The sequence below is a fragment of the Giraffa tippelskirchi genome, chromosome 1 (genome assembly GCF_054371585.1).
Source record: "Giraffa tippelskirchi isolate mGirTip1 chromosome 1, T2T-mGirTip1v1.2.pri, whole genome shotgun sequence".
Taxonomy (NCBI): Eukaryota; Metazoa; Chordata; class Mammalia; order Artiodactyla; family Giraffidae; genus Giraffa; species Giraffa tippelskirchi.
In genome coordinates, this window is record NC_137275.1 from 66142751 (window position 1) to 66170035 (window position 27285).

The window sequence follows — 27285 nt, forward strand, 5'->3', positions numbered from 1 at the left end:
TTTAATAAACTAGACAGTATATTAAAAAGCAGAGACATTACTTTGCAGACAAAGGTCCATATAGTCTAAGCTATGGTTTTTCCAGTAGTCGTGTATGGATGTGAGAATTGGACCATAAAGCTGAGCACCAAAGAATTGATGCTTTTGAACTGTGGTGTTGGAGAAGACTCTTGAGAGTCACTTGGACTGCAAGGAGATCAAACCAGTCAATATTAAAGGAAATCAATGCTGAATATTCATGAGAGGGACTGATGCTGAGGATGAAGCTCCAATACTTTGGCCACGTGATGCAAAGAGATGACTCATTTGAAAAGACCCTGATACTAGGAAAGACTGAAGGCAAGAGAAGAAGGGGACAACAGAGGGTGAGATGGTTGGATGGCATCACTGACTCAACGGACAAGCTCCAGGTTTGAGCAAGCTTCAGGAGATGGTGAAGGACAAGGAAGCCTGACATGCTGCAGTCCATGGGGTCTCCAAGAGTCAGACACGACTGAGAGACTGAACAATATTAACAACACTGATTGAGCACATACTAGCCTCCAGGCATTGGACTAAGCATTTTCTCATAAAATATCTTATTTAACTGTAGATACATAAGAGAAGACAGAAACCACATCTGTCCCATTCATTGCTGCACGTCCAGCACCTAGTGCAGTGAAAAAGCACTAAAAACTTTTCCTTGGAACGATACATGTGCATTTTTGAGTCAAGATTCAACCTACTAAAGGATGAATATTCAAACCCAAAGTGCCTACCACTAAGAATTAGTTGGAATGAAGGGCCAATTTCTGATTTTCTCTACTCCCTCGGTCTATATCCTCTTTTGAAAGAATTATTGTTGTGAGACTATGGTGCTTTCTTGAGACATTAGGTGAGCTGCCCTATAACCTGAAATGGGCCTCTCTTCCCATCTATCCATAATCCACCATTTATCATCCATCCATCGAATGAAGAACCTCTGAAAAAAACAAGAAACCTATATCTATCTCTGAAGAGAGCTTGATTAGCATCTGCAAAGCAATTAATTGAACTCCATTAAGTGCCGGGCCCTGGGGAGGAGTGAAACTGGCTACCATGACCCATTTTTCCACCTTCAGGGAGCAGTCCAGTCACCCTCCCCCACAACCCTTCATGGTGATGCTCCAGGTCATTTAGAGTAAGTTGAATTTTGTGGTTATCTTCTATATTTGGAAAGCACAAAACCGAATAATTCGTCTTAGTAAAATTTCTAATCCAAATGTCTAAAAATTTTTTTAAGTATGAGTCTCTGTAGAATATTCACACCCAGTGCATACATACATTCATTCAAAAAATATTTATGAGCCCCTGCCATAGACCAGGAACTGTCCAGTGTGGGAGCACAGAGGGGTGACGAGACAGATAGGGTCTTTGTTCCACTGGAGTTTACATTCTGGGTGGGGAAATGACCTTAAGCTAAGAAATACTTCAGTGAACAAGGTAAGTTTAGATAAGAAGTGAAGTGCTGTAAAACATATGAAACTAGATCAGCATGCTATGTCAGGATCACGGGGTAGACAGTGCCTAGTGTGGGGCAGACAGGAAAGGCCTCACCACGGAGGGACGTTGGGAGCCATTCCCATCCACCATCCCACCCTCTTGGCTCCCAGGCCTGCCCTTCCCCAGCTGGAAGAATCTGTGTCTCACAGAGCCACTGACAGACTTCCTTGAGGTGGGGAGAAGAAAACAAAACAACAACATTCTTTGAAGAGGGGTTTGCGCAAACTCGAGTCCTGCTTTCTAGAAGGAAGTGTTTGCAGTACCTGAATTAACACATCCTGCAGTTAATCTGAAGGCTGTCCCACTACGACCCAGAGTACACATCAGAGATGGGTCATCCGCTCTCAGTGGAGTGGGTTGTTTTATTTTCCTTTGGTTAGCAACCAAGGCTCTGCTCCCCTCCCCTCAACCCAGGAGTTGATAACCAAACAGTGACTGTCACTGACTCAGCAGAAGGATGGGTTCTACACTCAGTCATCCAGAAATTACCTCGGACCAAGGCTTTTCATGGCCTGACACTTGGACACAAAGCCTGACACTGACAAGCGATCTCTCAACAGTTCCTCCAGGGCCAGCAACCATCTCAGTCTGGCTCCAACGTATAATCTGTGATTCCGTTCATGCCCTCTGCCTGCCAACCCTCCCAGGAAGGTCACTTCGTCTGCGGCTGGGCACCTGGTTGTGCTGTGCTCAGCTGTTTCATTCATGTCCTCCTCTTTGTGATCCCACGCACTGTAGCCCGCCAGGCTCCTCTGTCCATGGGATTCTCCAGGCAGGAATACTGGATTGGGTTGCTGTGCTCTCCTCCAGGGGATCTTCCTGACCCAGAAATCGAACCCATATCTCTGGTATTTCCTGCATTGCAGGCTGGTTCTTTTACCCACTGAGCCACCTGGGAAGCTCCTGGGCACCTGGCATCATCTTTTAAAGGCTGGTTAAAAAGCTTTCACCTGCTTCCAGTGAGAATGTTGGAGCAGATTCCTGTTTCACTTCACATACCTCAGGAATGTGTGTAATCCCATTTAAGATGCTTGATTAAGTCTTTAGAACCCAAATCAAGCTGGGGACTTTTCAGTCCCCAAAGCATGGCCTGTCATGAGATAGAAACATTCCTAATCAAATATTGTTCTGGAAAGAAGTCTGCTTTGTCTAGTTCAAAGCATACAGAGATGAGTTCCTGTAAGAAATAGCAGCCATTCCCACATATGAATTCTTCTAAGCCAACTCAGATCCTTCTGCCAAAGGGGGTGTATGTACTGTTAGACAGACTTGGCCTCTGACAGAATCCAGAGAGAAGGAGATGTATCGTCAGACCTCATTTTGCAACGCACCCTCGCCAGCTGCCCAGCCGTGCAGGTGGAAGAATATAAGAATCAAATATGGGACTTTCCTGGTGGTCCAGTGGCTAGGACTCCGCACTTCTAATGCAGGGGGCCCAGGTTTGATCCCTGGTTGGAGCTCTGGATCCCATACACTGAAATTAAGAGTCTGCATGCTGCAACTTAAGATCCCACATGCCGTAATGAAAATTGAAGAACTCAAGTGCCGCAACTAAGACCCAGGGCAGCCAAATAAGTAAATAAATATTAAAAAAAATTAATTATAATGATAAATAAAAAAGAGAACCAAATGCACTGAGCAACTATTGATATGAAAAGTATGCTATCACATCATGGAACAAGTCAGTAGCAAAGTCTCCCTCTTGATCTCTCCCTCCAAGTGCAACAACAGCACTCATCTACAGAAGCTGTGAAGAAAGCAGAGAAGCTACCAAGGTGAGTGGTCTCAACCCTTGCAGAGCCCATGCCACCTCCCAAAGTCAACCCAAGGAAAGCGTATGGCTTCGAGGTAGCAACCCAAGGTATCAGAGTCCTCATCACAACGTGGAAGAAAAGCAGAGGACCTGCTTTAAGACCACATCTGGGTTAACTTGAAAACTGGTGTGTATTTCAATGGGCAAGAATTCACTTGCCAAGTTCTATCAAAGGACTGTTTTTCCTCTGAAAGTACCTGGTGTGATTTGGCATATATGAATACCTGAATAGTTTCCCTCCATGACCGCTGAGCTGGAACTAAAGGGTCTATAAACTGTGAAATGAGAAAGGGACGTGGTGCAACTTAATGCTAATAACCACTCAGGTGATGGGGCTGGACTTCCACATCCTTACAGCTCCTGGAACCAGAATCTGATTAGCAGCTCTTTTAAGACTGAATATACAGTCTGCCCCAAATGCTTTCTAAATAAAGAGAGTGTTATGGGCTGCCATCAGTCTTTCCCTCCTGTTAATCATTTCAAGGATGCACATTGTGCACACAAGGTAACTATAAAGCAATTAACCCTTTAAGGGTATTTTTTTTTTTTAATTTCAAGATTTGGCTGAGCTTGAGGATGATCCTCTTTTCCCCTCCCCATCCCCATTCCTTTTAACTAAGGATCTGAATTCATCTATTACAGCAGCGGTCCCCAACCTCAGGGATCTAATGCCTGATGATCTGAGGTGGAGCTGATGCAACAATAGAAATAAAGTGCACAATAAGTGTAATGTACTTGAATCATACCCAAACCAAGCCCCCCTCCCCCCCGGTACCCAGTCCATGGAAAAATTATTTTACATGAAACTGGTCCCGTGTGCCAAAAAGTTTTGGTGACTGCTGCAGTATAGTCTGTTAAAGGTGTAAGTTAACAAGTTACTAAATAACTTGGTGATAAAAGCCAGGGAAATTGTTTCTATTTTTAAAAAACGTATTTGTATTAGGATCACTGCCCTTGATTACAGAACTAGAAGCAATTGTAGACCTGAAATTTCCTTTTCTCAAGTTGTGTTGTTTTCATTGCTTCTGGAGTGGAATAGCTAATCTATTCGCTTCATTGTGCAACCTTGCTTTTCAATTCTATGTATTTCTGTGAAAGATGTTGGCAATTCTTTTGTGTTTTTGTTTATGTGGTGATTTGGGGGATGGGATCCTGATGCAGAGGAAGGAAAAGTGTGATGTAAAAATTGGAAAAGCGTTAGTGATCCAGTGCTCTCCCTATAACTTTACTGATTGGCAAAATTACTAGTAATACGTGCAATCTTTCCCCAAAAACTGGCCTTTTTTTTTTTTTTTTTTTACTGTGTCTGTGTATCTGCCCAAGGTCAGAAGCCAATTAGTCATTTTAGGATTTTCTTTCAATTTTAATACCCACCAACCTCCAACCAATTACCAAAGCTGGGTGATTCCACCTCTGAACTCTCCAGGAGAAGAGCCAGGTGCCCTGCTGTCATTCAGACCCAATATCGTCTCACAGGGCAGCGTGCAGTACCATAACCAGGCTCTCTAGTACCAGTCTGGCCTTCCACACACCCAGCCTCCACACTGTGCCAGTATGATGCCCTAAGAGCCCAGCTCTCCACATCTACAAAGCCCCTCCTCAGAAGAACCCATCCATGATCCTTTCTTGCCTCCCCCAGGCCAACTAGGGGCCCTTCTTCAAAATGCCCCTCACCCTCCTCCCTTGTAAGGGCTTTCCTGGTGGCTCAGACCATAAAGGTAAAGAATCCACCTGCAATGCAGGAGACATGGGTATGATCCCTGGATTGGGAAGATCATCTGGAGGAGGGTTTGGCAACCCATTCTTGCTTGGAGAATCCCATGGAGAGAGGAGCCTGGCAAGCTATACAGCCCATGCGGTTGCAAAGAGTTGGACACAACTGAGGAACTAACACTCCTCCCTTGTAAGGGATCACACTGGAATTTAATTTTGCTTGTAAAACTATCTCCCTCACTAGACTGTGAGCAGTCCAAAGTTGGAACTGTGATTCTTCCCAGGGCCCCACACAGAAAATGCTCCATAGATGCTCGTAAGAAAAGGAAAGAGAGGAGATGGGAAACTCTTTGAGCTCTGTGTGTTGTGATACCCCAAGAAATGGCTTGTCACCCTGCTCAGCTAATTGCTTAGAATAAAAAAAGACATGCCAGAGGAGAGGCCATTGTCTGATATCCACACTCCACTCCCATTTGGGGAGAATTCCCGGGCAGCAGGGCCACTTTTTGTGCACATGACCTGGGAAGTTGTCCAGCACTCCACACTGAGAGGGTCTCTGAAATTGGTTTGATGTTCTATTGACACTATGCTGAAATTCTTAATACATTTTTAACAATGATTCCCTACGTTTTCCTTTTGCACTGGGCTTTGCAAATTATATAGTTGGTCCTGCCTGGTGAGTATGGAAGTCGGGGAGAAGGGGCTAGGGGCTCAGATCCTATTTTTCATCCCCTGGTGAACAAAGATCAAGTCCCTGTCCTCTGATGTACAGACTCACCAAGCATTCATTATCATTTTATAGTCTTTCTTCTGCATATCTATCTACCTCTATTTTTTAAAGTCATGTAGTCATGGATGAATTTAATAAAATACATGTTTACTTGAAAGAGTTCCCTAATTTAAAATGGCATTTTAGCATTAGATATAGTTTGTATAGGAGAAGGTCACAGCTGAGTTCCGGCATATCTTTACTTTTCTAACACTCACCATGTTCCTTTGTCTAGGATAGAAAAGTACCTGCAGGCTCAGACTCTTCCTCAAGTATTAATAGAGCTATATGCTTAGATTTGAACACCTTGGTACTTCCCACCCCTGGGAGCCACGAGCCCAGGGACACCTCAGCTCCCACCAGGAGGTGAAGAGGTGATGAGATTCTCTTGTGGGATGGCCATGATGGTCGATTCCAGTAAAAGAAATAAAGGATACGGCACATCCCTCCCAGCCTCCCCTTCAGCTCCTACCTGTTTTCCCAGCCTGCACCTTCAGGTACCCACTAATTGTGAGAGTCCCCACCGACTCCAATAGATTCTCTTTTTATTGAGGCAGTGAGGTTGGGTTGCTACTAGTTGAAATGGGGAGACTTCTTCCTAAAGAACCATAAACATTCAACCACTTTTGCTAGAGCCTCTTTCTTTTCACCCACTCACACTCCCAACATCAGACATAGGGATGTTTGATGATAGACAGCACACCTGCCTCCAGAGCCTCGGCCCTGTCCCCAGGCCCACAGGTGGGGCACTTTGCCATTTGATGGAATTCAGTATTGTTGTTGGGTTTGAATTCACCTCTTCTTCCTCCCCTGCTCTTCCGCATAATAACATAATAACAGATTATTTAGTCTGATCAGGTACTCAGTCGGCCCTGAACCCTTTGTGTATCCTGAGAGGAGTATCATGGAGCAATTGTGAGCTCAGAGTCTGACTCCAAACTGTTGGATTTAGAACCATATATGTGAGCTATAAACAACAAAAAGTACCCATCTCCAGCACCAGTGTGAAGTTAAATGAGCTGAAGTATATGTTACACTTAGCCCAGTGCCTGGTAAGCACTGCTTGTGCTTGCTATTACTGCTAATCCTGCATCATTTAACCCCCACAGCAGCCCAATGAGGGAGGTTTTATCAGTATCATTATCATTCCCTTTTTGTAGATAAGAAAACTGAAGGGCAGAGAAATCAAGAAACTTGCCCAAAGTGACCCTTTAGTAAGTGGTGAGGCCATCAAAAATGGCCTGAGATGGTCTCAGTCTGGAGCCAAGCTCTCTCACCACTAAGAACCACCACCTTCACCAGGGGTACACCCAGCTGACTGTGGACCACTGTGATCCCAGATATTTCTCCAGGTCTAACGCATTCTTTGCAATCCTATGCCTGGGTCCTATATGCATAAACCTGCTAGCCGATAACAGGGCCTACAGAATTGTCTTTATTTTTCACTGAGTCCTCTGACCGCTAGTCCCCAATGTGGTATGGAGGCTGGAGAAGGAATTCAGAATGGGGTGAAGGTGGGAGTAAAGGGCTGGGCCTGGTGGTGTAGGGGCAATAAGAGATGATGTGAGGGAACTGTACAGCTCCTGGGAGAAATGTGGTGGATCAATACTTCTTGCCTTCTCATGGGGCTTCCTCCACTGCAGAGGCTGAAAGTCAAGGTCTGTAATTCCCAGATGCACTTGGGGTTCCTGCAACCAGAAGGAAGCAGTGAGGGAGAGACCACACTTGGCCTGCTTCTACTGTTTTTGCTGGCAAGTACCATTGCTTCGGAGTCTGGAATTTCCGTGATGTTCTTCCCCATCCAGCTGGTAGTGTCCAGTTGTAAAAGACAGTAGTGCCCTTCATGTCCCCTTGTGCTGCAGCACGGTTCTCAGAACTATTCCTGAAAGCTCAGTGTGGTCCCTCCAGCCTCTTGAGTAATTATGTGGTGGTGGTGGTTCAGTCACTAAGTCCTGTCCAACTCTTGAGACCCCATGGACTGTAGCCTGCCAGGCTCCTCTGTCCATGGGATTCTCTAGGCAAGAATACTGGAGTGGGTTGCCATTTACCTCTCCAGCATGGTATTAAATCTCCTTCAGACTAAACGCACTAGGGAGCTAGCGTGGATTATATCTCTGCCATTGAATCCTGACCGATACAGCATCTGAGAAGTGGAAAACTAACCATGACTGAGGGGTGACATGTCTCATTATCAAATATTGTATTAAAAAAAAAAAGTATAGAGAAAAATATGACAAACATCTGTATCCACTACTCAGATTAAGAAAAAAATTATAGATAAAACTGATGACACCCTGTTTCCCCTTTATCATTTGAAGCCCCTTCCCCTACCCCAAGGACTTAACAACATGAAATGCCTATACATGTGTTTACCTTTTTACTCCTTAAGTAGCTCTGTGCCAAATATAGCATGATTTTGCATGTATCCTTCCACAACTTTTTTGTTTTTGTTTTTCAACATTAAGTTTTTGAGATTTGCCAGTACTGATACTTGATTGCCTTATTTTATTCTTTTAATGGCTGGATGGTATTTCATACATGAAGGTATTTCATGTGTGATTTCAACACAGTTTACTCTGCTATTGATAAGAAACGTAGTTTAACTTTCTAAGATCTATGGTGGTGGAATTTCAAATGTCTTCAGAGCAAATGGGTTAGAGAAATACACAAAATGCTCTAGGGGTAATAGGCAGACTAGTGTCCATGAAGACTGAGATGTTTGCATTTACATCTTAAAGCAGTGCCCTGGCTGAGCTAATCTCACCCCGGGGAGCAGGATCGTCATGGGGTTCCACTCTTGTGTCCCCAAGACATGCCACAGAGGCTGTCCACGACAGCCAAGGCCCCACGGCAGACAGAACCAGACTTGCTACCAGGAAATGAAAATTGGGATCAAAGTGGGTAACTGGCTTGTGCAGTCCCCACAGCCATGTCCCCCAGGTTCTGGGAAGATGCTGATGAGTTCACTGACCAATCATGAAGAAATTCCAGCACCTTTGCCAGAAATTCTGGATGAAAGGATTCAGGAGCTTTTATCCCCAGGGCTTACAATTAGTTAATTACTCTGTCACTCAAAGTTACTGAATCATAAAAAGTAGACACACATTTGCTATGATTCAGCTCTAATCAGAACTGGACCCTGTTGTGGGGAAAAGAGAAAAGAGCAGGCCTTTGTAGTGGAGCATACATAAACCCCCCTTCCTGCCACTTCCTATGTGTGTCAACCTGGACACACAGCTTCCTGCTTCTGAGTTTTAGTCACCTTGTCTCTAAAAGTGAGATGAGAGTGAAGTGTTAGTCCCTCAGTTGTGTCCAACTCTTTGGGACCCCATGGACTGTAGCCTGCCAGGCTCTGTCCATAGGACTTCCCAGGCAAGAATACTGGAGTGGGTTTCCAGTTCCTTCTCTAGGAATTGCAGGGAGTCACCAAATTTTTGACAAGAATGAAGGCAATACAGCAGCTTATATTGCTTAGAGGTGGGGCGGGGGGAGTCCTAGCAGCATTCTCTGAGTGCTTAGATCAAGTTATACTGAAGGCCAAAACCCCAACTCTTGGGATTTATAGTTTAATCTGTTTGTTTTGTTTAAGCCAGTTTGAGTTGGGCTTTCTGTCACTTGCAGGATAGTAAGCCTTGACCAGTATTGTCTCATTAGGAAGCTGTGAGGATTAATCAAGATGGCATGACATGAACCTACTAAGGATCAGATTTCCTTTCCCTGCCTTGTTCTTGAAAGTGAAAGTCTCTCAGTCGTGTCTGACTCTTTGCCATCCCATGGACTGTAGCCTGCCAGGCTCCTCTATCCATGGAACTCTCCAGACCAGAATACTGGAGCCGTTCTCTTCTCCAGGGGATCTTCCCAAGCCAGGGATCAAACCCAGGTCTCCCACATTGCAGGCAGATTCTTTACCATCTGAGCCACCAGGGAAGCCAAATCTATCTTAATTTAACTCCTTTTTCTTTTTTTTTTTTGGCTACACTACGTTGCTTAAAGGGGTCTTAGTTCCCTGACTAAGCATTGAACCCAGGCTCTTGGCAGTGAGAACAAAGAATCCTAACCACTGAGATACAAGGGAATTTCCTTCATTTAACTCCTTTAAAGATTTTACGTAGTTCTAAAATCATTCTGGGTTTCTGTAAATGTCTCAAAACTATGATATATTAGAAACTTGAAAAAATTAAAAAGCTTACCTTAACCATATGATCTAACAATCTTACTCCTGGGCAAATATCCAGAAAAGGTGAAAACCCATATTTTAAAAAATACATACATCCCAGTGTTCACAGAAGCACTATTTACAATAGCTAAGACATGGAAACAACTCAAATGCCCATCAACAGACGAGTGGTTTAAGATGTAGTAGGTAAATACATATACTATTCAGCCGTAAAAAAGAATGAAATACTGCTATTTGCAGTAATATGGGTAGACCTAGAGAATATCATACTAAGTGAAGTAAGTCAGGTAGAGAAAGATAAATATTGTATGATATCACTTATTGTGGCAGAAAATAATACAGATGAATCTATATACAAAACAGAAACAGATTCACAATCATAGAAAAGAAGCCTATGGATACCAAAGGGGAAAGTCAGGGGTGAGGGATAAATTAGGATTGTGGATTAGCAGATAAAACTGCTGTACTTAAAATAGACAAGCAATAAGGATATACTGTACAGCACTGGGAACTATATTCAATATCAAATAATAACTTTTAATGGAAAATAACCTGAAGTATATATCTGTTTATATAATAAGTATTATTATTTATATTTTGTGTGTGTGTACTAAATTGCTTCAGTTGTGTTCGACTCTTTGTGACTCATACAGACCTATGGACTTTAGCCCTCCAGGCCACTCTGTCCATGGGATTCTCCAGGCAAGAATGTTGGAGTGGGTTTCCATACCCTCCTCCAGGGGATCTTCCTGACCCAGGGACTGAACCTGCTTCTCTTATGTCTTTTCATTGGCAGGCAGGTTCTTTACCACTAGTGCCACCTTGGAAGCCCATTTATATTATATATACACATGTATGTCAGATTATCATCCATATACTATAGATATATTTATGACCAAATCACTTTGCTGTAGGCCTGAAACTAACACAATATTGTAAATCAACTATACCTCCAAAAAAACAAAAATTAGAGTTTAAAAGGCGCTTTAGCTTAGAAAAGATTGTTTGGTAAAATAATAGCTTTCTTAAAATACTTGAGGCTGTGACAGATAAAGAACATGAAGAGACATCAACATGAAGAGCAGAATTGAGTGACTGGGCGGAAGTCAGAGGATGCATGGCTTCCATGTGAGGACAAACTGTCTAGTAACAAGCTCTGGATTGCATCTCTGAGGGGGAGGTTTCTCATCACAGGAGCTGCTCATGTTGAGAATGGACAGCCTCTGACTGCTGTAGCACAGATTCCTACTTCAAGGGCACAGTTACAGGTTGACCACTAAGCCCTCTCACTTAGGATTCTAAATAAAGTGCCAAATATAACTATTACTTCTGCCTTGAGTATAAGAGTATCTCTGATTTTTCCTTTAAAAGGGGATTTTAAGCAATTTGAGGATACAAACTTTTAGGAAGGCAGAGGAATAGTTAAATATGCATTCCTATCTTTAATTTATGATATCAGCTACATAAAGCTTTGCATTGATATTATATAAAATTATCACATGTGAATTTAGAAAAGTTGCTTTTTCCATTCTCATATTTAGTGAAATAGCATTCAAGCCCTTCACATGTACTTTGGCATTACTTTCTTTTTTATTAGAGTCACTTTTCAACCATATAATGTTGGATTTGTTCAATAATGTTTAACTTTTAGAGCTGTGCCTTTATGACTATAAAAAACAACTCTAAGATAAGCATTCTGGCAGAAAAAAATACCTTTTTTATTGCAAGTCTAACACTTTCCAGCCCCTAACCTCTCTGGTCCTACTGTAAGTGATTTTTTTTAAGTGAGTTTTCTTAGAAACTCAACTATTACAACTTAGCAGAATAAACCATGCTTAGTAACTAATAGAATATTCTCTGAATAAAGGAAGATACAAAACCACATGTATGGTATGATCCAAGCAAAATATGATGAAAAGTTGGACTAGATATGTAGGCGCAAACAAAAATAATAGAAGGAATATAACAGAAAGTTAGCAGTAGCTATCTCTGAATTGTGGTTATTATACACACCATTGTTTCATTTTCATACTTTTCTGTATTTCCAAGTTTTCTGCAATGGGCATGAGTACCTTTATAATGAGAAAAAAGAGCTAGTTATAAAAATGAATGCCTGAGTGGTATTTATCGAGTATAAACCCTTATTCCAGCTTCTTTGAGGTTTACAAGATGCAATGGGGTCAGGTGTCACAAACTCAAAAACTTTTATGTAACGTAAATAATGGAAGTGAGCCAATTAAAATAATAGAGAGTAGTGAGGACTGTGGCAAATGGGAGAATATTTGCCTAATTAAAACAGGGCAGCCGGTTATTGTCATGTAGGAATGTGAGCCCAATGGTATCAAATGCTCTGATATTGGAAATTTATATAAAATTTCCCCTACTTTTTTTTTTTAATAGTGAAGGCCAAACACAATCCTTGTTTCAGTTTGCCCTTGTCTGTGACCTCTAATTTAGAGTTCCCATTCTCTATGAACTGGTACTCAAACTGGCCTTCCCTGCAAACTATAGGTTTTAATTTCTTGTTCCTCTTCAGTCTTTCCAGCTCTCCAGTATCCTATTTCACCATTCACACCAAGGTCAGTATTTCCCAAAGTGTGTTCCATGGAACACAAGTCCTTTGGGATGTTCTGTGAAAAGAAAAGGGAAGGGTCCCATAATTAAATGTGTCTGAGAAACACTTCTTTGTGTTTCCCACCCAGAGATTCCCAGCATACACTAGTATTTTAAAGTCCCAGAAGTTCTGTGGTTTACTAAGCAAGTAAACTTTGCTTGTCACAAACCTAGACAATGTATTAAAAAGCAGAGAGATCAGTTTGCCAACAAAGGTCCATATAGTCAAAACTATGGTTTTTCTAGATCTGTAGTTATGTACAGATGTCAGAGCTGGATCATAAAGAAGGCTGAGCACTGAAGAATTGATGCTTTTGCATTGTGGTGCTAGAGAAGACTGATAAGAGTCCCTTGGACTGCATGGAGATCAAACCAGTCAATTCTAAAGGAAATCAACCTTTAACATTCACTGGAAGGACTGATGCTGAAGCTGAAGCTCCAATAATTTGACCACCAAGAGCCAGCTCATTGAAAAAGACCCTGATGATGGGAAAGACTGAAGGCAAAAGGAGAAGAATCGACAGCAGATGAGATAGTTAGATAGCATCACAGACTCAATGGAAATGAATTTGAGCAAACTCCAGGAGATAGCAAAGGACAGAGGAGCCTGGCATGCTGCAGTCCATAGGGTTGCAAAAAGTCAGACATGATTTAGCCACTGAACAACAGCAACAACAAATTTTGCTTAGTCTAGCATTTTTCAAACTCTTTTGGCCATGAAATCCTTCATGGACCATGGAACACAGTTTGAGTAACACAGATCTGGGTTATTTGGAGCTCTCAGTGGAGAAAATAGCACAAGCTAAATGAAGGTCAGATTTTTTTCCTGGATGAGGAAATGCTTGAAGTGTTGCAAAAGAAAAAAGAGAGAGAGGGAGTAAGATGCTAAGTGTATTATGGTTGGTCTATGTACCACATAGTGATTACAAGTGTGGTCCACAAAACCAGATTTCCTGGTTTGGAAGGGTAGATTCTGCCACTAATTAGTGATGTGACCTTGGGCAAGTTACTTGACTACACTGTGTTTCATCTTCCTTGACATAAAATAATGATAATTATAGTGTCTACCTCAAGAATGAATTATTGTGAAATGTATGAAGATTTCTGACATTATTGTAGGTGCTCAATAAATATGTTACACTCACTTCCCTGTTCACATTTGCTAGTACATAGATAATAATAATGGTGATTATTAATGTATCATGATTATTGTATTTTATTAGCTAACATATATTGGAAGCTTAATATGTGCCAGGAAAAATGCTAAATAGATTATATCCTTACAAAAAAACTATATGAGGTACAGCTTTATTATTATTCCCACTCTATACATATATATTGGAAATTGAGGTGTGGAAAGTTGATGCAACTGGCCCTCAATTAAATAACTAGCAATGGGAGAGCTTGGATAAAACCCTACTGGTTGGACTTGGAATCTCACCCTTATAAATGCTACGGTCTGCTTCCTTGAAGGCCCAGGACCTCAAAGATGAGTTATAGAAAATTCACTGGTGCCTCCGTTTTATTGAACCTAAGGTCCAGGGGGGTTGTGTGACCCACCTGAGGTCAAATAGATGGGATCTGAACTGGGATTAAGGGAGAGAAAAAAGGAAGGAAAGGAGACCCAGAGGGGCTTGGGGAAGATGAGCCCAAGACTTCTTATATTGGCCATGAAGGGGATGAGAATATGGCCCCCAAAAGAAACCACTTTAGCATAAGGATTATTTTGAGTTGAAGACAATTGAGAGTCAGAAGATGCAGGAAAAGCTCTTTCTTTATCTTCCCCCTTTCTGTCTAAAACAGCAGGCATAAATTTCCCTTTGTGAAGTCTTTACTTTCTTCTTCTGTACTAGGAAGAGGAGATGATTCATTGCTGGAGGTGGTATGACTTGACTCTGCATTCACAAACCTTACTGGAAGAACACTTACCTCCCATTAGTTTCACCCATGTTTCCCTTCACGCAAGTTACCACCCCTAGAAATCCCAACCCTTTTCATTAGTCTTATCACTTCTCTACAAATTATTACTTTTTGTTAAATTGGTATACAAACTCAGACTGAACTGCCTTCCTTTTCTTTGAGACCCTTGTGTACAAGTAAAAATCAAAATAGTAACAACAAATAACATTTTTGTGGCTTTTCTTCTATTAATCTGTCTTGTGTCAGTTCAATTCGCAGGGTCCTGGGAACAGAACCGAAAAAGGTAGAGGATAGTTTTTTCCTCCCTCATAGCCACATGCAGTTCAAAGAACCTAAGAATCACCTATAAGGATGGTCAAGAAGTCAGTCAGGTCTTAAAGCCTGAACTTAAGTGCCAGGTTGATCTCCTATCCAGATGCATCTCCTATCCCAGGAGCCATGTTAGACACTGCCCTTTCATCGTCCCTCATATCCTATGGAATCTCCACATCCTGGAGATCTGCCCTCCATAAATCTTGTATAGCATACCCACTTCTCTCCACCCCTTACATCTCTACCCTAAGCCGGTCCACCATCATCTCGCCTGTGTATGCCTATACCAGCCTTCAACTTGGTCTCCCTGACTCCAGGCTTGTCCCTTTCCATTCAGCCTCCATACTACAGCTAGAGCAAGTTTGGTCACTTCCTTATCCAGCTTAACTATCCTTCTATTACTTTCCTTTGTTCCAGACTCCAGGTGTCCTGGTGCCCTCTTTGGCCCCTGCTCAGCTCTCCGATCTCATCTCCAGTTATATCCCACAGAGTGCCATGTTCTCTTCCTTCTCCTTGCTTTGGCATATGCTGCCTAGGGTACTCTGTTCTTCCACCTTCTTCATCCCGCTAACTCACACATATGTCTCTGGTTTTCCTCTAGAGACCCTTTCCTGCCCCCACCTCAAAGTAAGCTCTCTCTGAGGGTCCTCATAGTACCTTGTACTTACCTTCATCAAAGCGTTCATCTTGTTGAATTGTAATTGTCTCCACCTATCTGTCTCTCCCAACAGAATGAGGGCAACTGCAGTACAGGATGCATTGTTGCCCAGTGCCTGGTACATAGTAGGTGGATAAGAAGTGTTTTTTGAATGAATTAATGAATAAACAGGCAACTGATACTAATTTATACCATTGCAGGTTAGATTCCTGTCACCTGACCTCACCTGACAATTACTTTTATTAGACAGCACATGTTGTAGGCCTACAGTGTGGATACCAGCTGCATATGTAAGTCAGGATCACTTACAACCAACTTTCTTGGAATGTGCAGTCTATGACATTTCTACCAAATTTTATATATAGCTGTTTGGCTCATGTTATTTGGTTCCAAGAAAAAAAATCTTTCCGTGTCCAAATTCTGAGCTCGTAGCATCTCTCTGGGCTGCGTCACTGGTGTACATGGCCTGGGGCCAGGGAGAGGAGAAACCGGTTTACTCATTCACGTAGGACACATTCATGGAAAGCCCACACCTCAGCCAAAAAGACAAGAAAGGTGTTGTGTCTGTCCATCTGGGACAGTTTCAATAAAGGCACCTGAAAACCAATCCTTCTCAGCTGCCTCATCTGAAAAAACTGGATGCCCCCATCCAGCCCAGACAGGCTCAACTCAAAAGCCCTCCTTTTAGAAGACCTGGTTGCTAGGAATGAGAATCTGGAATGATGGACAAAATATAGGACACTATATTTTGAATATAGTGAATTTCAGATAAACAATGAATAAATCTAAAGTATAAGTATGTCCCACATACTGCACTGGACATCTGCTAAAAAAAATGACTCACTGTTTTTCTGCAGTTCACATTTTACTAGGCATCCTGCATTTCCATTTGCTAAATCTGGCAACCTCCAATGAAGTTATGGGTTGGGATTCTAAAAGGGCATGTTTTCCCAGAAGGCCTCTCTGCTAGTAGGCTGCCCAGGGATAATACATGGATTCAAGGCCTGGAAGAGAGGTTTGAGCAGTCAGAAGCTGTTTCCACTGAGAGTACAGGACTGGGTCATGTGATGTGGGAAACAGAAGGAGGTTCCCAACCTCAGCTGCATGTGAGAATCACAGGGGTGGCTTTAAAAACATCTCAAAACACAGGCCACAGCCACATCTGTAAAATCAGAATCACTGAGGTTGGGTATTTCTAAGGCCCACCTTGAAGATGCCATTGTGTAGCCAAGGTTGAGAAACACTGATCTACAACCTTACACGAGTCACAGGCTAATTATCTTCTGCCTTCGCTGAGTGTGGTAATCTGCCATTCAACTAGCCAAGGATCAAGGAGGCTGGTTACCCTAATCAGTGGTGTCTTGTATCAGACGCCAGAAGTGGAGTTGCAGTTTCCAACTTGTCTACATACTAGATGTAAGGCCTGAGCAAGAGGTGATCTTATAGCTCTGAACATCAGCCTCCAGTTTGTAAAATGGAACCGCTAAAGCAGAGCTAATGGTGCCTTGTCTGCCTGCTTTGCAAAAGTGTAGCATGAAGGTAGGAGTCAGGCAAAATGTAAGAAGTCACTAAAAGTGCCTGATGATTTCCAAGTTGCTAGAAAAGTCAGTTATCATCATGCTGAGAACCTTCTTGGCTCAGGAGCAGATCTCAGAGTTAGCATCAAAAAGAACCAAATGAGAATCAGAACCTGAGTTTTACCAAGGTCCCCACGTAGTACTCAAGCCGATTAAAGTCTGAAAGGTATTGAGGATGCAAATCCAGATTCAGTGGACCTTGAAGGGCCAGGGCTTGAGAACATGCACTTCTAGAATGTTTCCAGCTGATGCCAGGCTAGAGGGTATGGTCCACACCCTGAACAGTGAGGGTTTAGAACAGTGAGTCTCAGCTCTGGCTGTTCTCTGGGATCACCTAGGGGGCATATTTGACCCCACTTCAGGGCTACTGAGTCAGAATCTGGGGTGGGTCCTGAGCATAAGCATTTTTAAAAATCTCCCAAAGTATGATCAGCTGCATCTGTTTTCCAGACTTCTGGGAAACCTGGATCAAAACTGTGAAGGCAAACAGCTGCTTTCTTGTCCATGTTCCCAGCATCCAGTTGCCAGGTTGCTTTATGATAGCTCTACAGCCCTCTTCCTTTCCATTGCCAAGTTCTAAAATAGATCCTATCCGGGTCACCCCAGGCCTGAGCCAGCCCTTGGACAATGGCCCCTGAGCCTCTTCTAGCACTCTCTTCTCAATCCATCTCATGCATGGCTTTAAGATCCATCACCCTGGAGCATCATGCTTCACTGGCTGAGAAACTTTCAGTGTCTTGCAAGCACTGGTGTGCTGGGAAATGCTTAAAAATTGTCCCTACCCTACCCCCGGAAGGACATCCCTGTGGTTTGTAATGGAACTGTGCTTCTCACACAGGAAGAAGTATCACCATAGTAGCTCTGGTGATTATCACTGTTACAAGTCATATTCCGAGGCTTCTCCATTCCTCCGCCTCTTCCCTGAGGGTTCCACGGTCCAGTTACTGATGTGCACACTCCACCCCCTCCACCAGTCAGCTTCCTCGATTGGGAAATGGGCTCTGTATCGCTATAGCCTAATCCTCAGGTTCCTCCACCTCCTCTTTCTAGAACAACAGATTGGGAAGAACAGGGGTGAAACTTCCTCTGGGACCTAATTAGTATGTGGAAAGAGTCCTTTGTGATCCACAGATGAAAGGCCACTCTCCCTGAGATGTTATGATGATGAAAATTTCCCCATCTGTAAAATGGGCGTTAATGAGACTGCTTGTTTACGGAGCTCCTGAGATGAAAAGGCTTGTGATGGGACAGGATGCTGATGAGTCTGGCTCAGAGTCGAGTTTGCTGTTGGGGGCAGGTGTGTATTAAGGAGGCTGGGGGTGCCTCTGTCCCCTTGCTCAGTTAGAATCTTGTGCAATACAGGAAACGGGGCAATGAGAGGGGGAAAGCAGAGGCGAGGCTCCTGTGTAAATGTGTGTGTGCTTGTCAATGTGCATACGAGAGTATGTATTTGTGTGTGGGAAGAAAGTAGTATATCTATGATTGTGTGTGAATGTGTGTATGATTGTATGTGTGTGTATGATTGTGTATATGCATATGATTGTGTTAGAGTATATATGATTGTGTGTGAGTGTGTATGATTGTGTGTGTATATGATTGTGTATATGTGTATGATTGTGTTAGTGTGTATATGATTGTGTGTATGTATGTGTATATGACTGTTTGTGAGCATGTGTATGATTGTGTGTGTGTGTATTCATCACCAGGGCGAACAGATAATGTCTTAGTCTTGAGATCAGGAAGAAATCATGGGTTTCTTTCCCAAATTCTAAGAACTCCTTAAGCGGAAGCTCCAATTAGTTATCTCCCAGGTGATGGTTCTTTTCTGATTTTTACCCAGCAACCTGTGGAGGCCCTCTGGGATTGGATTCCACTGCTGGGGGGAGGGGAAGAGGAGGGGATCAGAGGGTGACCCTCAGCAGCCCCTTCAACCAAAATTGCTCCACATGTACCTGTTTTTACATTGGTGGTTATTCACTAAGTCGTGTCTGACTCTTTGCAACACCGTGGACTATAGCCCAATAGGTTCCACTGTCCATGAGATTTTCCAGGCAAGAATACTGGAGCGGGTTGCCATTTCCTTCCCCAGGGGATCTTCCCAACCTAGATATTGAAACTGGGTCTCCTGCATTGCAGGTGGATTCTTTTCTAACTGAGCCACCAGGGAATCCCTTGTTTTTACATTAGATTTCCTTAAAGATTTCACTTGACAGGAAGAGTCAATGGCTTATGAATGCTTCAAAAACACAATTTAGGTGCAAGGGCCTAAAGTAAATGCAAAGGGCTCTCCCCAGCGTCAGAACAGTATACCATTAAGGAACACAAATGTTAGGGACAGATGGCCTCAGTCTTGGCTGTGTGATCTTGGGCAAGTTGCTTCACATCTCTGTGCTATTTCCTGAACAGTAAAGCATAGCATAACCCTATAGCTGCCTCACAGGGTTACTGTGAAGATTAAATATGTTTATACATGTAAAGCACTGGGTGTGGCACCTGGCACATGGTGGGGGCTAAGTATCTACCACTATGACTAAGAGCCCCAATTTCACCTTGTCAGGCTTGTCAGGCACAGTGCCTGATACATCCACGTACACTTCTCTATGGCATCTCCTCAATGACCCTCTAAACTAAAACTAACATTGACCCATTGTATAGACCAGGACATTAAGGCTTAGGGAGGTAAGTGGAAGAATCAGAGCTGGAACCCCATCTGGGCACCCCCAAGCCCAGAGCTTCCCGCTGCTGCCCCTAAACAGGAGGGAGGGACTGTATCTCAGGCAGATACTGTCCCGCAACTTGGCCCTTCTCCACGCTGTGTCATTGTCCAATGTACTGTCCATCGAGGCAAGTGGCTGGCTCCAAGGATGAGCTCATCTACCTACAAACAGCAGGACAAGGGTGGCCAGAAGTGACCAGTGTAGCTGATGGCTGGCCCCATGTCTAGGGGCCCTGGTAGCCAGGAACAGGTTTAAAGTTTTTCTAAGATGGTTGGATGACATCACTGACTGAATGGACATGAGTTTGAGTAAACTCTGGGAGTTGGCGATGGACAGGGAGGCCTGGCATGCTGCAGTCCATGGGGTCGCAAAGAGTCAGACACGACTGAGCAATTGAACTGAACTGACCAAAGCTATGCCCAGTAGATGTAAGTCAATGTCACCCCAAATGCTTTCTGGGGATTTCTGCTTCAGAACCTCCAGGGCTTTCATTAAAATGCAGATGCCTTGACCCCAAAGAATTGAATCTCAGTCTCCAGAGAAGATGCCTGGAATCTGGATTTAACAAGCACTCTAGGGGGTTCTGATGTTTCAAAAGAGAGATCCCTGTGTTCCAGCCCTGTGCAGGATGGGGGCAAGGTGGGTTAGATGATCTGACCTTCTCCTTGCTTCTCCAGCCCCAGACCCAAGCTCAGCCCCCTCTCTTAGAACCCTGACCCTGGAGCCATGAGGCCTTTTCCAGCCAGGCACCAGGCCCACTTCTGTCTACAAAACTTTGCTGCTATGAACTCAGGCCCCACAAGGCTCCCGTGAGCTGCACTGCTGGAGGCAGGACCCTGCCTCCAAATCCTCTCCTCCCACGTGTGATTTTCCCTCTTTTTTCTCCTCCCATTTGTGAGGCTTAGCCCCCTCCACCCCATGTCACCATAACTGCTCTTTCCTAATCTGTAAAATGGGGATGTCAACCTTGTATTTTTTCCTGGTCCCTTTCTAGACACAGGGCTGCCCCACCCCCCAGACCACTCCCATACCTTTTCATGAAGTGATTATGGATGTGGGGGGTGGGGAGCTGAAGAGAGAGGGGTGATAAATGGAGATAGATGTGTACCTGAGGGGGTTGTCCAAGTCTGGGTGAGAGCAGTAAGATTCCCAGGGGCCAGATTGTGTGTCTCTTCCTCACAGATGGGTATCATGACCCTGAGAGACAGAATCAGGAACATGGGCCAGAGGAGAAAGCAATTCCACGAAAAGGATAAAGAATGTACGATCTGGCAGGACTCCGTTGGGAGGTTTTTTAAAAAGAGAAAACGCGAAGATACTCTCCATTAGGTACCTTGTGGTACAAGTCCTAGATCTGTGAGGAGAGCAGAACGTGGCCAGCTGAATGCAGATATGAATGAAGCAGGGGACATCTTGAGGACAGGACAGGAGGCAGTATTGAGCAAGAGTCTGGGCTGTGACTTTGGATCCATCTGGGCTGTCAGTGCAAGCCTGTTACAAGCTGTGTGGGCCCAGACCAGGTCCTTAACCTCTCTAAGTCTCAAGTCCCCACTTATAAAATAGTGACAGTCACAGCAACACCTCATAGGTTTGCAGTGAAAGCCAGATGAGATTAAGCTTGTACCAGGCTTAGCCCAGCTGAGTGGCATTTACTCCTTGTGTAGTGTTGTATCCCAGAGACCACGATTCCCAGTATCTGATCTTCTCCAAACTGACAGTTCAAGGGAGGGTCAGGACTGAGTCACTGACCCAAAGTCTGGTCCCCAGATATCATGGGGAAAAGGAAGATGTGTGATTGTGAACCGTGATAATACATTAAATCCCTTACAATAATGCATAGTAAATAAATATCTGTAGGTTGAGCTTAGACGTTTTCCTAACAAGCAGCAACTTTGCTTCTGTCCCAAGCCCATTCTCGTAGGAGGCCTCTAAAGCTTAGTCTATATCTCCCTCTCTCTGCTAATCTTCCAGAGGAAAGTTCAGTTGTTCCTGGAGGAAAGGTCAATTTCACCAACAGTAATATCAACCATATCAGTAGCAGTGACAGTGTCCTGGATGAAGCAGTGATCACTGCTCATTTCATCCTCAGCAACCTTCTGAAGGCTGTGATTCTCCATTTCCTTTTAGGGCACTGGTGTCTGGAGAGCATCTCTCCAAAGTCACAGAGCAGGCATGTGACAGCCAGGAAAGGGCTTGAACCTGGGCCTGAGTGGGCCTGTGAGCCCTCCACCACACAGCCTCCCAACATCAGGCAATCGGTCACATGGCGAAATACTGCCAGGGACAGAGAGAAAAGAAGAGTCTAGAAAACTCTAAGGATTCGATAATAAATAACGACTCCTGAATCATCCACCGTGTATTTGAAATTAAGACTAAGAGCAGCTAAACAGGGGTGAGAGAGGGGACCAGAAGCTTCGAGTCAGGGTCAGGGTGGGGGTGTCATCTCTCCCAGACATCCTGCTTGTGACCCTTGTGATCTCAGATTCTCCCAAGAAGTCAAACACTTCACAATCAGATTAAAAACTAAACCAAACCTTGCAGGCAGGGAGAAGGTGGAGCTGGCAAGGCCAGGGGATTAAAGTCAAACTCCCAGAGCAAAGTTTGACGGTGACAGCCTGTTTGTCCCAGGCCACTGGTATATTATGCAGCAAGGGTAGGGAGGGCAACACACTTTCCAGGAGGTGCCCCCACCGCCCTGGGGAGGGGGTGATTTTGTGCTGCAAGGGGCTTCTTGAGGTCAGAAGAGGTGATGGCAAAGGATACTAGTTGGAACCTGATCCAAAATGGTGACAGAAGACTCAAGTGGCCCAGAAGGGAAGGAAAGGAGTTGCCCCAGATGAAGATGGCAAAGATGAAAAGAAGCCTGGCAGAACTTTCTGCAGAGGACACAGGGATTAGGTATGGAGATGGAAATCAATCTCTACTGACTGACCTCAGCCTGGGTGCTAGGCTCCCTCTCCCACCTCCCAGGAACCCTGAGGTCTCCTCCCAGGGCATGCTAAAGAAGGGGACTTTGACATGATCCTGTGGGAACTGGAAGAAACGTGCTGCAAGATAAAGTCCTACAGTTCTAGAAATAAGAGTTTGGAAGATAGGAGGAAAGAAGGGAGGAAGTTTCAAGTTTACACTAAATTATATTGTTTTCTACACTCCCTCCCCCAAAGTATTCAAATCTATCACAGTTTTCTCTAACTAGAAATTATTCTGCCCCACTTAAACATATATTTAGACCTCATGGAGTACATTGGAGAGGGACAAAGGGGCAACACTTAAAATTCCAGGCATTTGGTAGTCCACACCAGACCACTGAATCTCAAACCAACATACTAATGGTGTGGGCTAATGGGGAGGGAAAAATGTTTAATAATGTCGTAAACCAAGGGAAACTTTATTTTAGGGTCAACTTGCAGAACACACACATACATACCCCAAACCCCTAGGGTGGTCAGAGCCAAAATATAAGTATGATAAGAAAGACATAAACTCACAATGAGTCATCAATATTTCCTGAAATTCCTTAAGTCCTAGGAATAATTGTCTTTTCACAAACAGTCCTCAGAGCTGCTATCGGAGACCGAACAACACACAGTTGCTGAAAGTGCACTGATTTTGCAGTCAGATAGCAGCAGGTACAAATTCCGGCTCTGCCTTACTATTACCCTCATCGACCTGTGTGAGCATCTTAATCTCTCCAAGGCTCAATGTTCTGAGCTGTAAAATAGAGTTCATAGAGTTGGAAGGAATAAAGACAAACATTTATTGAGCACCTGTAAAGTGCCAAGCCCTATTCAAGGCAATGGGGATACAGAATGAATAAAACAAAGGTCTGCCTTCATGAGGTTGATAACCATAAGGGGCAAGATGAACAAGAAACATGTAATCCAAAAAAGGCAGAGTATATCAGATGGTGATGAGAGGAGGATGAGGTTGAGTGAGAACGAGGCTATTTGACTTAAGGCTGTTAGAAAAGGCTCATGATAAAAGAGACATGAGGCTGTGAGTCATGCAAATATTGGGGAAGAGGGTTCCTGGCAGAAAGAGCAGCAGAGCAGAGGTCCTGAGGCAGAAGCCTGCTTGTTGTGTTCAAGTAACAAGGAGATGAACCTAATTAAAGGAGATGGAGCCAGGTGGGGTAAAAGGAGGAGTTAAAGTCAGAAGGTGTCTGAGTGGGAGGAGGCAGGAAAGATGATCTGGAGTTTAGCCTGGGTGAGCTGGGAAGCCAACAGAAGGATGTAACTGGCTTATATTTAGAAAGGATCACATTACTACAAGAAAATATGGCAGGAGAGGGTAAAAGTGAAAAGGGGGAGATCAGTTAAAGGCAACTGAAATAGTCTACACAAGAGATGATGATTGTTTCAGGTACTTGGGCTGAGTAGTTAGAAGCAAGGAGGTGCAACTTACTGAAATGAGGAAAACCAGGAAGGGTGGGTTTGCAGAGAAGAAATCAGACCCATTTGGGACATATTGAAGTTTGAGAAGTCTACTGGATAACCAAGTAGGGGGTGCTGGGTCACCAGTTGGATATATGTGTGTGGAGTTCAGGGCAAGTTTTAATGCTATGGGTTTGGATATGCTTAGTCAGGGACTAAGAACAGATGGAGGAGAGAAGAGTCCAAAGACTCCAGGGGTTAGAGGTCAAGGAAATGAAAGGAAGAAGTAAAGAAGATAGGAGTGGCTGGTGTGAGAGAAGGAAAACCAGGGTCCCAAAGGAGTCTACACCAGTGGTCAGTAAGTTTTCTTCATGAACAGGCTCATAGTAAATAGTTTTGGCTTTGTGGGCCAACTAGTCTCTGTTGCCACCACTTAGTCCTGCCACTATAGCATGAAAGCAGCCACAGACGTACATAAATGAATGGCCATGGCTGTGTTCTCATAAAGCTTTATTTATGGGAGCACAGCAAAGTGCTGGGTTTGGCCTGAAGGCTCTAGTTTGCCAAACCCTGGTCAAGGCAAATGATGCTCCAGGAGTACAGTGTGGACTGAAGACAGAATGCTCTGGAAGCCAAATGGACAAAGTATTTCAAGGACTCAGAGTGATAAATGGTATCAAATGCCACCAACAAGTTGAGTCAGGTGAAGAATTAGCCATTGGCTATTGGAGAAGGAAATGGCAACCCACTCCAGTATTTTTGCCAGCAAAATCCCATGGACAGAGGAGCTGGTTGGATGGATCACAGTCCATAGGGTCACAAAAGAGCCGGACACGATTGAGTGACTAAACAACAATAGGAACACATCAGTCATCAACGGCCTCAACAAGAGCCTTTTCACTAGAGTGATGTGGGCAAAAGCCTCATTGGGCTTTTGCTGATTGGAAGGGGTTCAAAAAAGCTGGTAAAACTCTTTTGAAGAGTTTTAGTTCCTGACAAAAAGGAAATGTTCAGCATGGTAATTCCTTTTCCATAAGTGGACCTACGATCCAGCAGTTATTGTTTATATAGAACTGAAGAGTTTACCAGGCACATGCACAGAGCATTTTCACATAAGTTTCAAGTAAGTCAAGTTAGCTATTCAGATTCACAAGAAGAACAGAAACTTGGGGTCTAGGGTTGAGTTAGAAGCCACCAAAATATGGCTTGAGTTTGATGGAGTGATGCATTATTCCCAGAGTCTATTGTATTACACATTCCAAACACGAGTGTCTGCCATTCACCTACACTGTACCCTGTGATGAAAGAGACGAGACAATATCTGCATCATGGTTAAGTCCCAGTCCACGTTTGGTCAAAATATTCCATTCTAAACTCAGATAGCCACCTGCACAGTCTACACAGGCCAAATGAATTTTTCATTATCTGGGGTGAGTTATTGGCATGGGGTCCATCCAGTGAAAACATCTAAATTTATGCCACACTTTGTTTCCCAGGGAGCCCAAACTATTTCATATAAATTACCTCATTGATCTCCAAAGCCCTTGCGTAGGATTTAGAATTATTATTTCTTTTTCATCTTGACACCCAGTCTGTAGGAGGGCAATAAATATTATGTTCTGATGTTTATGATGTGGGCCTGAGGACTCTTGTCAGTGAAATTCGTGTTGCAGCTTTAACCTCGGAGAGAAGCCGTGGAGCAGGGAGATGAATAGAAGTTTGTTCTGACAGACTGTTCCAGGCGTGTTTCCCAGACCCACCCACTTTCAGCTCCTGCTTGCATGAGGGACCACATTCTGTGCCCTAGGAGCCTGCTTTCTTCTGCCTTCTCCTTCACCAACCACAACTCATTGGATTGGGAAAGGATCCCACCCCCAGAGCAGTCAATCTGCTGGCTGACCTAAGCCTATGTCTGTGCCTGGCATGACATGATGATCTGGGCCAATGCCAGCCTCTCCTGGGGGAGGATTTCTCCACCAGACACAAGGAGGCAGAGAGGAATAGACCCAGAAGAAGAGACCCACCACATTGATGGCGCAATCCCAAAGTGCAGATCCTTGAATGTCTACATGTCAGAGGTCCCTGGCACCATTTTGGATACAAGTGCCTGACAGTCCATTCTCAGGAACCTGGATCCTATTGTAGCCCCACTTCTTATCTTTCCAGGAGATTCTATCCTCATCATCACTATACAGACAGGCCTGAGCCCAGCTTTTTTTGTTTTCTGGTGGGTATTTCAGGGGATCCTTTTTTCCTTGTAGCCAAACATCCTCAACTCAAACCTTGATAAAGTTGACTTACATTGGCCAAGGCTTGGGAACCCCAAATAAGAAACTATCCAAATAGGCCATTGCTCTTGAACTTCTGTCTGTTTACAAACAAACACCAGGTGGAGGGGGCAGAAACAGGGTGCCTAGGGGCCCTCTCCTTTTGTCTTTCTTCTACCCAAAGTTCTGCACTGTTCTAGGCCATCTCTATTGCTTCAGACTCAGAGACTCGCACTGCCCCAGGTCATCACTGATTCACATATTCAACAAACATTCACTGGGCACCTCCTATGAGCTCACCATCCTAGGCACTAGGGCTACAGCAGTGAAAAAGACAGACTTAATCTCTGCCCTGGAGGGTTACAGTCTGGAAGGAGAAACAAACCATTAAACAAGCAAGTACATCACAATGCCCATGTGGTCTAATTGTGGGTGGAGGAAATCACAAGGCAGGTGAAGCAAATGCCCATCTTGGAGAAATCATGGAGGTCTTCCTAGAGAAAGTGATACCTAAGCTGACACTTGAGCAGGGAGCTGGTGTTACTCAAAGTGGGGACAGAAGCATGTTCAAAGCAGAGGAAGTTAAACCTGCAAAGAAAAGCCAGGCCACACCAGGGTCCCTCGAGCAATCAGATTAAGGTGAGACACAATCTAGTTTCCCCCACAAGGATGCCCTAGTGGAAGACTAGATTTGTCACATTCCTAAGTTCCTGCTCATCCATACATGCCTTGACTCTAGGGGAAGGGCACAGTCTGGGTCTACCTCAGGGCTGACCTAAATTTCCATCCTAGACCCAGAGGATCTTTCAGTCAAACTAGAGCAAACACCAAGGCAGTCCCACCCATATGCCCCAG

At 44.0% G+C, this 27285-nt stretch overlaps 1 protein-coding gene across 7 annotated transcripts in view; it reads right to left on the minus strand.

Annotated features, from left to right (window-relative positions):
* SLC34A2 (solute carrier family 34 member 2) overlaps positions 1–27285 on the minus strand; it is a 194937-nt gene that overhangs the window by 68021 nt on the left and 99631 nt on the right. Inside the window, exon 4 of one of the 7 annotated variants that reach the window (XM_081537900.1) lies at positions 12007–12065. The exons of the other annotated variants lie outside the window; for them this stretch is intronic. Coding sequence (XP_081394026.1) covers positions 12007–12065 — 59 coding nt within the window. The remainder of the gene's footprint in view (positions 1–12006; positions 12066–27285) is intronic. 7 annotated transcript variants of the gene reach the window in all.